General features: G+C 47.4%; 1 protein-coding gene across 1 annotated transcript in view; it reads right to left on the bottom strand.

The window, feature by feature from the left end:
- Positions 1–9786, bottom strand: part of LOC127037812 (zinc finger protein 333-like) — a 1302204-nt gene extending 1292418 nt beyond the window's left edge. The window contains exon 1 of the mRNA XM_050929916.1: positions 9671–9786. Coding sequence (XP_050785873.1) covers positions 9671–9776 — 106 coding nt within the window. The 5' untranslated portion in view covers positions 9777–9786. The remainder of the gene's footprint in view (positions 1–9670) is intronic.
- Between the last annotated feature and the right edge of the window lie 2496 nt (positions 9787–12282).

Raw genomic sequence — 12282 nt, 5'->3', positions numbered from 1 at the left:
ATTCAAAGGGCTCTGGGCTGCTCGCAGAGATTCCCGGCCGCAGCTGAGGTTTAAAGGTCTCAGGGCTCCCCACCGCCACGGGCAGCCCAGAGCCCTTTGAATCCCGGCAGCAGCTGAGATTTAAAGGGCTCAGGGATCCCTGTGGCTGCAGGCAGCACAGAGCCCTTTGAATCCCGGCGGCAGCTCCAGCGGATGGAGTGAGGCTGGGATTTCAAGGGCTCAGGCTCCCCTCAGCAGCAGGAGCTCTGGGACCTTTAAATCCCTGCCCCAGCCCTGAAAAGCTCCGGGTTCCCCCAGTCGTCAGAGCCCCAGGCCCTTTAATTTGACCCTGAGGGCTCCCAGCCACCTCTTTGGCTGGGAGTCCCTGGTTGATTTAACATCAAGTAACACCTCCCCACCACCAACCTTCCTTTTTGACCCACAGCTGTTTTGGTGGGGCGGCGCTGGGGAAGGAGGGTTTGTTTCTGCAGGGCTGGGCGGGGTGTTTCCGCCAGGCCGGGAGGTCCTGAGTGGGGGGTGTTTCCGCAGGGCCGGGGGGTTTTCGGTCCTCAGCTGTTTTCTTTGGAGTATTGTGGCCCTCGCTGTTGTACTCAAAGTACTGTACAGGAACTTTTCAGGGGGATTAAGGCAAAATGCCACATTTATTAGTAATACAGGTATCAATTAATACTCTATGATATGCACATGAGATATATATCACAGTCATGCATTCACGCACACACACAGACATAAACACACTCCGTCTTGCTGTTGTTACCAACTAGTTGCTCCCCTTAACTGCACTGGCCAGGTGAGTTAGATGGGGGAGGGGTGGAGCCGGGCTTCTACCGATCCAAATCGATGGTCCGATGGTGACAAGACGAGATCCGGGGTCCTTCTGCAAGACACCTCGCATTTATAGCAGCTTCCCTCTTATGCAAATCTAGACCAGATTCAAAATCTGGGTCTGCGTCCGTTGGTCTTTGTGCTGCTTTTCTCTGGGTGTTGTCCCAATGCTGCTCAAAGAGGGTGTTTTCTAAAGAAGGTGCTTGCTTCTAATCCCTGAGGCCATCAATATGTCTGCTCTTCTTTATTGGGCCCACTTGACAAGTTGTATTGTCCTTTGCTCTGGCTCCCATTCCCTCTTCAACTGTTGTAGCTGTCTGGAGGTGGGTGTCTTCCAAGCCTCACTCATTCACACCTCATTCAGTCAATAGAGCAATTGATTACAGAGTGCGGGGGAAGATCTTATTCTACTTCTAGCAAAAAGGCACATGTTTTCTTTTACTTTAACTATACTATCCTTAGGGGCTATAACATTTGATACAAAGTTTTCTACCAATTTTCTATATAGGGATCTAATACAAAGTTGTATGAAAATAGAGAGGCACAATGCCAAGTCATATGAATTACAAAATAACATCATGCCGGATGCAATGTCATAAAGATACTTAATACAGAAAGATACTTAATACAAAATAACACAATGCAACGTTATAAAGATTTATAGAGATAGTTAATACAGACTTCTCTACATCACCGCTTTACGAGTTGTGCAGGCCTGCTGACGGCATTCGCGGGGCTTCTTGCTCGTGTGGATTCTCTGATGCTGAATAAGGTGAGAGCTGCGATTGAAGGTTTTCCCGCACTCACTGCATTCATAGGACCCCTCCTGTGTGTGGATTCTCTGATGCCGAATAAGGTGTGAGCTGCGACTGAAAGTTTTCCCGCACTCACTGCATTCATAGGATCTCTTCCTTGTGTGGATTCTCTGATGCCCAATAAGGTGCGAGCTGCGACTGAAAGTTTTCCCGCACTCATTGCATTCACAGGGCCTCTCCCCTGTGTGGATTCTCTGATGTTGAGAAAGGCCTGATCTGTAAGTGAAGTTTTTCCCACACTCAGCACATGTATTGTTTTTGCTTTTCCCTGCAGATTTCCTGCTGTATTCTGGTTTCCTTAAGGCCCTTCTGAGTTCCCTGACAGGAAATAAATTTATCCATTTCCTCCCCTGGCTGGTTTCCCTGCTCTTTTTCTGGTCTGTGCTGAACCTCACACGTCATTGCATCACCTGCTGTGATAGAGACAGAAACCTCAAACAGGGATGGAAAGGGGAAGGCCAAACCAAAACAAGTGCTGGAGAGAGGACAAATAAAAATCAGGAACTCAGCTCCTCCCAACAGGAGAGAGGAGGGGATCAATTCAGCCTTCACATCCCATCCAACTTCACAGGGGGAAGGGAGAAAGCTACTGCCCGGTGTCTGCTAGCATCTATAGGAAGCCTTGAGCTATATTTACCCTGCGGATGCGACCCCTGCTATGGACAATAATGAACTGAGAGACTTCCCAAGAGCTTTGTAGGGCATCCTAGATGTTTCCTTCAGGCACTTACAGATTCTGAGTTGGTTTAATGTTTCCTCATCTGTGCGGGAAATCTCAGGATCTCTCTTTCCTCTGAACCCTGGAGCTCTGGGACCCATGGCTCTTCCCCTTGTTCCAGCTGGGAGATCATATCACGTTGGAAAACCAGAAACTCCGCTCAGATGAAAGAAAACAAAGGAGTTCAGTTGATTTCATACAACTTGATCATCAAAAACATTCTATTAATTTATCTTCAGTGCTTAGTGTGACCTAGTGTGCCTGGGGCAGTCCTCACTGAAAATGCCAAGGTCAGAGCAGGCTGAAAAAGGGAGAGCAGATGCTCCCCATACTGGTGGTTAACACTGAAGTTAAACTCACTGACCAGTCACAAACTGTGCTTCTGATCCCACACACTGGTTAACGAGACTCTGAAAAAAGAAATCACACTGGCCCCCTTTATTGCATGACAGTTCTCTGACTCCTAATCAGCAACTAGGTCCCGTACAGTGAGAGGTTATTTAAAAACTCTGCTCACTGTGATACAGCATGGCCAGAGGGCAGCAGGAGAGTGATCCTAATTGGATCCAGGAAGTGGGTGGGTAGAAGGTTAGCCACATTACCCAGGTTTGGATCTCATCCAAAATACCATGCTGCCAGCCAATCCTTTAGCAGTTAAACTAAATGTTTAGAAGAAAGAACAAATGAAAGAATGAAGTTAAATTCCATCCTTCCAGACAATTCTTTAGCATCTAAACTAAAGGTTTAAAAGAAAGAAAGACAGAAAGAAGTTAAATGGAAAAGCAGTCAGATACATTCCAAAATGGATATATCAGGTTCTTAGCAGTATTGGTGAGTTGCTGGCTTGAAAGTCTGTCTGGAACGCATCCACAGCTTGGATGGGTCATTCAGTCCTTTGTTCCAGGGTTCAGTTTGTAGAGAAGTTGCTCCAGAGGTAGGAAGGGGGATTGAAGACAAGATGGAGATGATGCAGCTGCGCTTTATATTCCTTTTGCCATGTGGCTTGTACTTCCTGTGTCCCAAACACAAGCTTCACAGCACATGGCATGGAAAAGCTTTGGAGGTTTCATTACACAGGCAAACCCCGGCATGTCTTGCTGACTCAATAGGTGTATCCCCTTGGTCCATAGGTTCATTGTACAGCTGATGACCCTCAATGGGCCATCAAACACGCTAGGCAATGTTGATGCCAATATGTCTGGGGGTGTCACCCAGAAAAACTGCACAAGTCTGGAAATACAGATATACCCTACATATCTGTAACTCACAATACAAAGGTGATAGAAACATAGAAACAAAATTATCATACTTGGCAAATCATAACATTTTCACTGACACTTTACATGGCATACCTAGCATGATTCATTGCAATTTTATCAGATTCTATTATTTTATTATTAATACCAAAGTGTCTCACAATTTCATGCAGTCTCACACTTGCTAAACTAGTGAATTCCCAGGACCAGTTCCCCAGGTCCTTGAAGATGCCAAACATTGTGCTTATGAGGGATTGAAATACCCACATATCTGCTGGGAACACACACACAGACACTGTGTCAATCTGTACCCCTGTGTTCACTCTTCTAGAAAATTATGATCAATTTTGTACCCAGTATGGCTTGTGAGGTATCATTAGAAAACGCATAACCTACTGAATATTATCCTCCTGTTAAAATGTGTAGTAACACTGTATGTAAAATTGTGAGATTTTACAGTATGATATTACTGAAAAAGTTACAGTTCTGGGGAACACCCACAGACCAGTTCCTCAGAGACAGCAAGGCAAACAGCTGGTCAAACAGCCATTCTCCTGCAGGGGGAAGGTGTGAAGACATTAAGGGCTGGTCTACACTACGGGGGGAAATCGATCTTAGATACGCAAATTCAGCTACGTGAATAACGTAACTGAAGTCGAATATCTAAGATCGGATTACTCACCCATCCTCACCGCGCGGGATCGATGTCCGCGGCTCCCCCTGTCAAATCAGCAACTCCGTTGGGGTTGGTGTTGTTCCGGAATCGATATAAGCGCGCTCGGGGATCGATATATGGCGTCTAGATGAGACGCCATATATCGATCCCCGAGCAATCGATTTTAACCCGCCGATACGGTGGGTAGTCTAGATGTAGCCTTACATTCCATCACAGGGACCTATTGAGGCTGTTGTGGAAAACGACCACAGGATTAATATTTGAATCAGCTCAGCCTGAGGCTCTTTTCTTGGTTACAAGCACGCAGGGGGCGACAGCTATTGGAATACTGTTCCCGAGCTAAAAATCACACAAGCCTTTTACAGCTTAAAACCACAAACAATGACACATACGTTGCACGTTAATTTCCTTATTTGGAATATATTGCAAAATATGATGCAGGTCAAAAGCAAGCTGAACAATCAGTTTTCCATATTTGGCCTTTCCTGTTATTTTTATTACACCTGGTGATATGGGAGCAAGACTCTCCATGTCTCAAGAAATGTCACTACCAACCTAGGCCATTTTCACATGCTGGGGTGCAATCCAGATCAGCGAGGAGTTGTGTCATCTGTAATCCTGGGTGAGATTCAGTGTTCTGCTGCTGGAGCTCCCCTGTCTGGATACTCCCAGCCAGCGTTCAAGGACGCACTGAGTGTCTGTATGATAAGTAACCCTGGACTGGCAGCTCTGACTCCAGCCGCCTGCTTGTTACACCCCAAGCACATTCTGGTTTGGGTAGAGAAGGCTCAGGGTTTGAGAGAAGGCTGGGGATAGGAAGCTTCTGTTCATTATGCTGGACCTAACCCCAGTTTTACTTGAGTAAAGAGGAGATATTTGACATTGTGTGATGCTGCTCCTGTGCTCTGTTCCCAAAGTGTTCTGCAGCAGAGGAGGGTCTCTGGTAGTATGTATGTTACTGGCCTATTGGGGTGATGCTGAAACAGGACAGGGCACAGATGGCATTGTGGGGGTGGCATGAACCTTCACTCTTCATTTCCCCTTCCAAGAACAGAAGGGACAGGAATCCTTACCCAGCAAGACCATCGTCTCACAGTTCCCCTGCATGACATCTCTGTAGAGGGCTCTCTGAGTGGGGTCCAGCAGAGTCCCCTCTTCCCTGGAGAAATACACAGCCACCTTCTCGAAGGTCACCGGCCCCTGAAAGAGCAGGAGTCCAATACTCAGTACCTGCTGACCCACTCACAACCCCACTATTCACGGAACAGCAGCACCAGGGAAATGGAAGCTCCAGGAGGCACATGTTAACAGAGTCCCACCCCACATTGCTTACAGCAGCCAGGAGGCATCAGAGGGTAGAAAGAGAGAACCTTTGTGTCTCCCATCTGACAGACAGAAGCAGGGTCTTCACATTTATCACGTAGCTACTAGCCAGAGCTTAATATAGGAGATGGGGCTGTCTCTGGACCCTGACAGTGGCTCCCTGGTAGGAATCCAAGCACTCTCCAAATAAAATATATGGAAGAAAGGGGAAGTCAATCATAAAGAATAGAAGTTAGAAGGTCAGAATTGTAGTGCCCATTAACAAAGGTTTAGAGAAAATAGAGCCTATCAAACTAACGGGATATCCTTATTGGATGAGATCAAAAGTTTGGTTGCAGCTAATAGTATTGATGTAATATACCTAAACTTCCGTAAGGGACATCGACTTGATTAGCACAATATTTTTACTAAAAAAAACTAGAATGATACAAAATAAACACGGCATACATTAAATAGATTAAAAACTCTGATAGTAAATGGGGAACCATGATCGAGTGGATTTCTTTCTAGCAGGTTCCTGCAGGGATTGGTTCTTGGCCCTGTGCTATTTAACATTCTTATCCATGACTTAGAAGAGAGTACAAAATCATCACTGATAAAGTTTACAGTTGCCACAAAGATTGAGGTTGGTGGTAATAAATGAAATGTCAGTAGATTCAGGCTCCATCACTGAGAGTCTGGGAAGTTGTCCCAGCCCTGGCTGGAGGGTTATTTCCTGTTCCACAAAGAGGGGAAGTTCCATTCCCAACTCCTGTGCCTTGAAATTAGGACCTATCTGACACTACACCCCCATATTCATCATAGTGGTATGATTATAATATGATTAGGACATAATTATTATCTATTTTGTAGAAGATGCATCATGTGTGGTGTCACTGGAAAAGTTCTGATTTGCTGAATATGATTATCCTATTTGTGTGCACATATCATGTTCGTATGTGAAGTTATGGATATTGACTCTGTATCTGTATTTCAAATGTGCTTACTCTGGGTAACACCCACAATGAGCCTTTCAGGTACAACAATGAAGAAGCCAGACAGTGCTGATGGCTCAACAAAGACAATGGACTGTGGAAGAGCTTAGCCTTCCTGTGAATGTTTCAGCCAGCCTATGAGTCATGGCTACTATGACTCAGCAGGGCCTGTGACCAGACCACATGACACTAAACTGCATTTTAGTACCTGTATTTTTCCACAAACTGGACTAGGAACTGAGTTTGGAACAAAAGGTTCCCACCATATGGAAAAGCTACATAAGGTGGAGTGTGACATCATCTCTTGGCCTCATTCTCCACACAAGAGAACTTCTGGAAACACCTGAGAAACAAAAACGGATGTGGGGGAAGTGATGCTCCCAGGATCAAGAGATTTCTAGCTTGTGTATGGAAACTTGGGGGACTGCTTGTATCATCAGTAAGGGTGAGAAATTGCTAATTCAAATTCTATCCATCTAGTATGTTAGGCTTAGTCTGAGTTTTGGTTATTTGCTAAATAATCTGCTTTGATCTGTTTGTTATCACTTATAATCACTTAATCTATCTTTCTGCAGTTAATAAACTTGTTTGATGCTTTATCTTAACCAGCGTATTTTGAGTGAAGTGTCTGGGGAAAATCTCAGCTTGTTGTGCACATCTGTCCCATATCGAGAGGAAGGGGAACTACATTAATGAGCTTGCATTATAGAGATCCCTGTGCACTATAAGATGGTATCATTCTGGATTTATACTACAGCAAGTGTGCAAGGTTGGGGAGTGGGAAATTGGCTCTTGTCTTCTATCTGTCCATGAGTGGCTTAGGTAACGCACTCAGGTAGCTCAATTGGCTGCATGGTGCCACCTGCTGTTGTGTTGGGTGATAACAGGCCCTGGAGAGGCTGGCGAAATCTCCAGCAAAGCAGTGTGAGAAGGGCCAGCCCAGCGTGAGGGTTAGAGGACACAGCAGTTCCCAGAAGTTCCACAAACTGCCTCCTGGGGGTGACAACCCATCACGCCCTACACTACACAAGTCTCAGCAGGTTTGTCACATGCTGTCCCCTCCCTTTCTCCACCCGAGATGTTTCCTGCTTCCCACCACCTCTAGCAATTCCCACCCTCTTATGCATTTACTGCTCCTCAACCTCCAAGCAGAGCCCGCCACCCTGATAATCTCTTACCTGAGCCAGCTCCATTGCAGTCATTTCCTTGCCCCTGGGAGGACGAGATGATCTGCAGCGAAACATGGATGTTATTCTCTGGCCTGCCGGGGTGAAAAGGGCAAGGTGTGAGAATTCAGACTAGGCTTTTGTCCATTCCCCAAGCCGATTCCCCCCAGCTTTTCCCCTGCTAATGCACATTCTAGGTTCTAGCACACTGTGAAGCACAGAGTGACTTTATTCCAGTACAGGCCTAGCCCCCTCCCACCAGGGTGTAACCCTCTGACACATGGGGAAACCCTTCCAGTAACAGTCTCTCTCTTACACGTATCAAGTTTGCGGACAACACCAAGCTGGGAGGGGTTGTAAGTGCTTTGGAGGATTGGATTAAAATTCAAAATGATCTGGACAAACGGGAGAAATGATCTGAAGTAAACAGGATCAAATTCAGTAGAGACAAGTGCAAAGTACTCCACGTTGGAAGGAACAATCGGAGGCCAGAGAAGAGCAGAAACAAAGGAGTCACTTTGGGGTATTCTCCCTGTCATTGTACCCAAGGCAGCTGTCTCAGGTTTACAAAGGTGTTTCATATTCCAGCCTTTATACAGTCTCTCCTGGGAGTGCCCCTTTCATGGGCTGGGCCTAGTTTTAGTTTTTGGTAGTTAACAATCTTGGTTTATTGTTCATCTAACCAGTATGGGTGGATTGAAGTGTGTTGGAAACTCTGTTTGGGATAACAAGCTGGTGCATGTCATTTTCCGCTGATGAAATGACAGACTTCATATGAGCTTGGGTCGTTCAGTAGCGTGCTGGACAGTGCAAGATGCACATTTCTGGGGGAAAGTTGGGCACTTGAGAATTTGCTGGTTTTCTCCTGAGGTGTAATTCATGAGTGGCTGTCTAGCAGCACTCAATACTGTGTAGTTGGGAGTGAGTTACATGCTGGAGACTGTGTGTTAATTGGCCAAGAGGGGCTGTTCTCACGGGAAAACAGTGGAAAAGGCACCCCATGCTGGAGGACTGAGGGGACAGCTATTTAACAGTCCAGATTGTACTCTGGATAACGTCACAGACACTCATTATGACAGAGCCTCTTACAACACAGAGAAAGTAAATCCATGTCCCAGAAATTGAAGACTCCAGACAGAGGGCAAGTGTCCCAGGCACTGCTTCTTGCTGACAGAGAGGTTCAGAGACAGTGCGAGAATCCTGGGGAAGCTGGGAACAGGAAGCATGGGCTGGCTGGGTTCGGTGGAGAAAGAGAACAGGAAGGGCAGGGATATTACTGAATCCAGGATCTCAGCAGTACTAAATGACAGGATAGCACATAGTGCAGCCCATTGGAAAACACAATCCCAACTATACATACAAAATGATGGGGTCTAAATTAGTTGTTTCCACTCAAGAGATGGATCTTGGAGTCACTGTGGATAGTTCTCTGAAAACATCCACTCAATGTGCAGCAGCAGTGAAAAAAAGTGAACAATGTAGGAAATAATTAAGAAAGTGATAGATATGACAGAATATCTCATAGATCATATTTGTAAAAACAGCAAATAAATCCATGATACACCCACATCTTGAATACTGCATGCACATGTCACCCCATCTCAAAAATAGATATATTGGAATTGGAAAAGGTTCAGAAAAGGGCAACAAAAATGATTAGGGGTATGGGACAGTTATGCCAGACCTAACCCCCAGTTTCACTTGAGCAAACAGGAGATATTTGACACTGTGCAATACGGCTCCTGTGCTCTGTTCCCAAAGTGTTCTGCAGCAGAGGAGGGTCTCTGGTATTATGTGTGTCACTGGCCTATTGGGGTGATGCTGAAACAGGACAGGGTACAGATGGCATTGTGGGGGTGGCGTGAACCTTCACTCTTCATTTCCCCTTCCAAGAACAGAAGGGACAGGAACCCTTACCGAGCGAGGTCACAGTCTCATAGTTCTCCTGCATGACATCCCAGTAGAGGGCTCTCTGAGTGGGGTCCAGCAGAGCCCACTCTTCCCTGGTGAAATACATAGCCATCTCCTTGAAGGTCACCAGCCCCTGAAAGAGTAAGAGTCCAACACTAAGGACTTGCTGCCCCACTCACAGCCCCACTATTTGTGGCAGAGAAGAGTGAATCAAATGGAAGCTCTGGGTGGATCATAGTCAGGAGAGTCCCACCTCGACCTGGCTCAGAGTATCCAGCAAATGCCAGGGTGAGGGGATGAAGAGAGAGCCCCTTATCTCTCCCAGCATATCCATCACCCCCCTACTAGCCACTGACTGATACAGGAGATGGAGCCCCTAGCAGGGTCCAGGGAGAGCTCGCTGGTAGGATGCCCAACCCCCTCCTCATTGTGAGGAGCGGGATATGAAGGGAGAGGCAGCTCCAATAAGCCTGACTCATGGGTGTCCCCTTTATATCTCACAGCAGCTGATGGTTAATGAGGTCAGGCTCCAGCACTAGGAGTCTGGTCAGTTTGACTAGCTCCATGTAGGTGGGTTATTTTCTCTCTTCACAAATTAGGGCATTTCCACCTCCAAACCTCCTGGGTCTGTTCCTAGAATCTAGGCCACTTAGTAAATAACTCCCAGCAGGTCTGCCACACCCTGGCCTCCTCCTTTCCCCACGCTGTGAATTTCCTGCCCCGCTCCAACCTCCAAACCAGACTCTGCAAACCTTCCCACCTCTGGTGTATTTGCTCTCCCTTTCCTCCAGCAGGAACCCACCAGCAACCCCCCGATAATCTCTACCTGGACTGACTCCACTGCAGCCATTTCTCTTCCCTGTCCCACGCCAGGCTGGGATTAGCTGGAGCAAAACACGGACGTCATTCTGCAGCCTGTCTGGGGGAGAAGGGCAGTTGTGGGCGTTTCAGAACCGGTTTTAGTTAATTTCACATCATAATTCCCCCAGGCCCTTTCCCTGCAGACAGACACCCTAGATTCTGTCATGCTGGGAAATTCTCAATCCGTTTATTACAATTTAGACCTGGCCCCTCCTGCCAGGCTAAGTCCACAGACACATTTTTAACCTCCCTTCTCTCTCCCCTCACCCCTTCTCTGAACACAAGGCTAGAAAAGAGCAGAACCAAAGGAGTCACTGTGGGGGATTCCCTCAGACACTGACCCCACGGCAGCCACACCCCAGCAGGGGGAATATGGAGTCAGGAACTGGCTTTTGCTCTGTCTGATCCTTGTTTTGTTCACTGGAAAGTGGTTCTGCCCCAGAATGCAGCAATACATGTGTCTGGGTGGACTAGAGAGCTGGAAATCTCTCCCCCACCTTCATTTCTCCCACTGCCCCTTTCAGTCTCTCCTTCCCCTGTCCTCTCTCCCTGCCCCTCTGGCTGGGACAGTCCCATTCCTGGGGGCTTTGCTCTCCCATGGCTGGATTTCCTCCTGGCAACTGCTAGTGTTTGGGTTTGTGTGTGTGTTTGGGGGTTACTTGCTGTGTGCTGAGCTTGTGTTTGTCAGTCTGTTTGGTCTGTTTGTTTGAAGGACCGTGTGCTGTAGCTGGCAGTTGGAGGTGGAGCTACTAGGAAGGTTTGAAAGCTAGAAGCCTCTGGTAATTGGCTGAGCCTTAACCAGTGGGCGGGGCATTCACTCAGGCCAGGGCTTTATAAAGCTGCGCACAAGCGACCAGGGAGCTTAGCGAACAGGAGCTGCTAACAGGGAGTTTTGCAAGGGAGTTCTCCAGGTGAAGGAGGAGCACAGACAGCATCTGTGGGGTAAGTGACTGTCTGCAGTGTTTGGGTTTGTGTGTGTGTTTGGGGGTTACTTGCTGTGTGCTGAGCTTGTGTTTGTCAGTCTGTTTGGTCTGTTTGTTTGAAGGACCGTGTGCTGTAGCTGGCAGTTGGAGGTGGAGCTACTAGGAAGGTTTGAAAGCTAGAAGCCTCTGGTAATTGGCTGAGCCTTAACCAGTGGGCGGGGCATTCACTCAGGCCAGGGCTTTATAAAGCTGCGCACAAGCGACCAGGGAGCTTAGCGAACAGGAGCTGCTAACAGGGAGTTTTGCAAGGGAGTTCTCCAGGTGAAGGAGGAGCACAGACAGCATCTGTGGGGTAAGTGACTGTCTGCAGTGTTTGGGTTTGTGTGTGTGTTTGGGGGTTACTTGCTGTGTGCTGAGCTTGTGTTTGTCAGTCTGTTTGGTCTGTTTGTTTGAAGGACCGTGTGCTGTAGCTGGCAGTTGGAGGTGGAGCTACTAGGAAGGTTTGAAAGCTAGAAGCCTCTGGTAATTGGCTGAGCCTTAACCAGTGGGCGGGGCATTCACTCAGGCCAGGGCTTTATAAAGCTGCGCACAAGCGACCAGGGAGCTTAGCGAACAGGAGCTGCTAACAGGGAGTTTTGCAAGGGAGTTTGGAAGGGGAGTAGGAAGGGAGGGGGCTCCCTTGTTGGTCTCATCTGTGACCCATTGGTCCCTTGAACCCATAACCTGAGCCACATCGAAAACCCTTCTGTTCCACGCAAAGAGGAGCGGACAGAGAGCTGTAGACAGGAATTTGAGACTTTGACAGAGGGAGGCTTAAAATGGTGAGGAGGACCC

This window comes from Gopherus flavomarginatus, chromosome 20 (genome assembly GCF_025201925.1).
Source record: "Gopherus flavomarginatus isolate rGopFla2 chromosome 20, rGopFla2.mat.asm, whole genome shotgun sequence".
Classification (NCBI taxonomy): Eukaryota; Metazoa; Chordata; order Testudines; family Testudinidae; genus Gopherus; species Gopherus flavomarginatus.
Note: the sequence above shows the minus strand (reverse complement) of the source record. Positions and strands in the feature narration are given on the sequence as shown.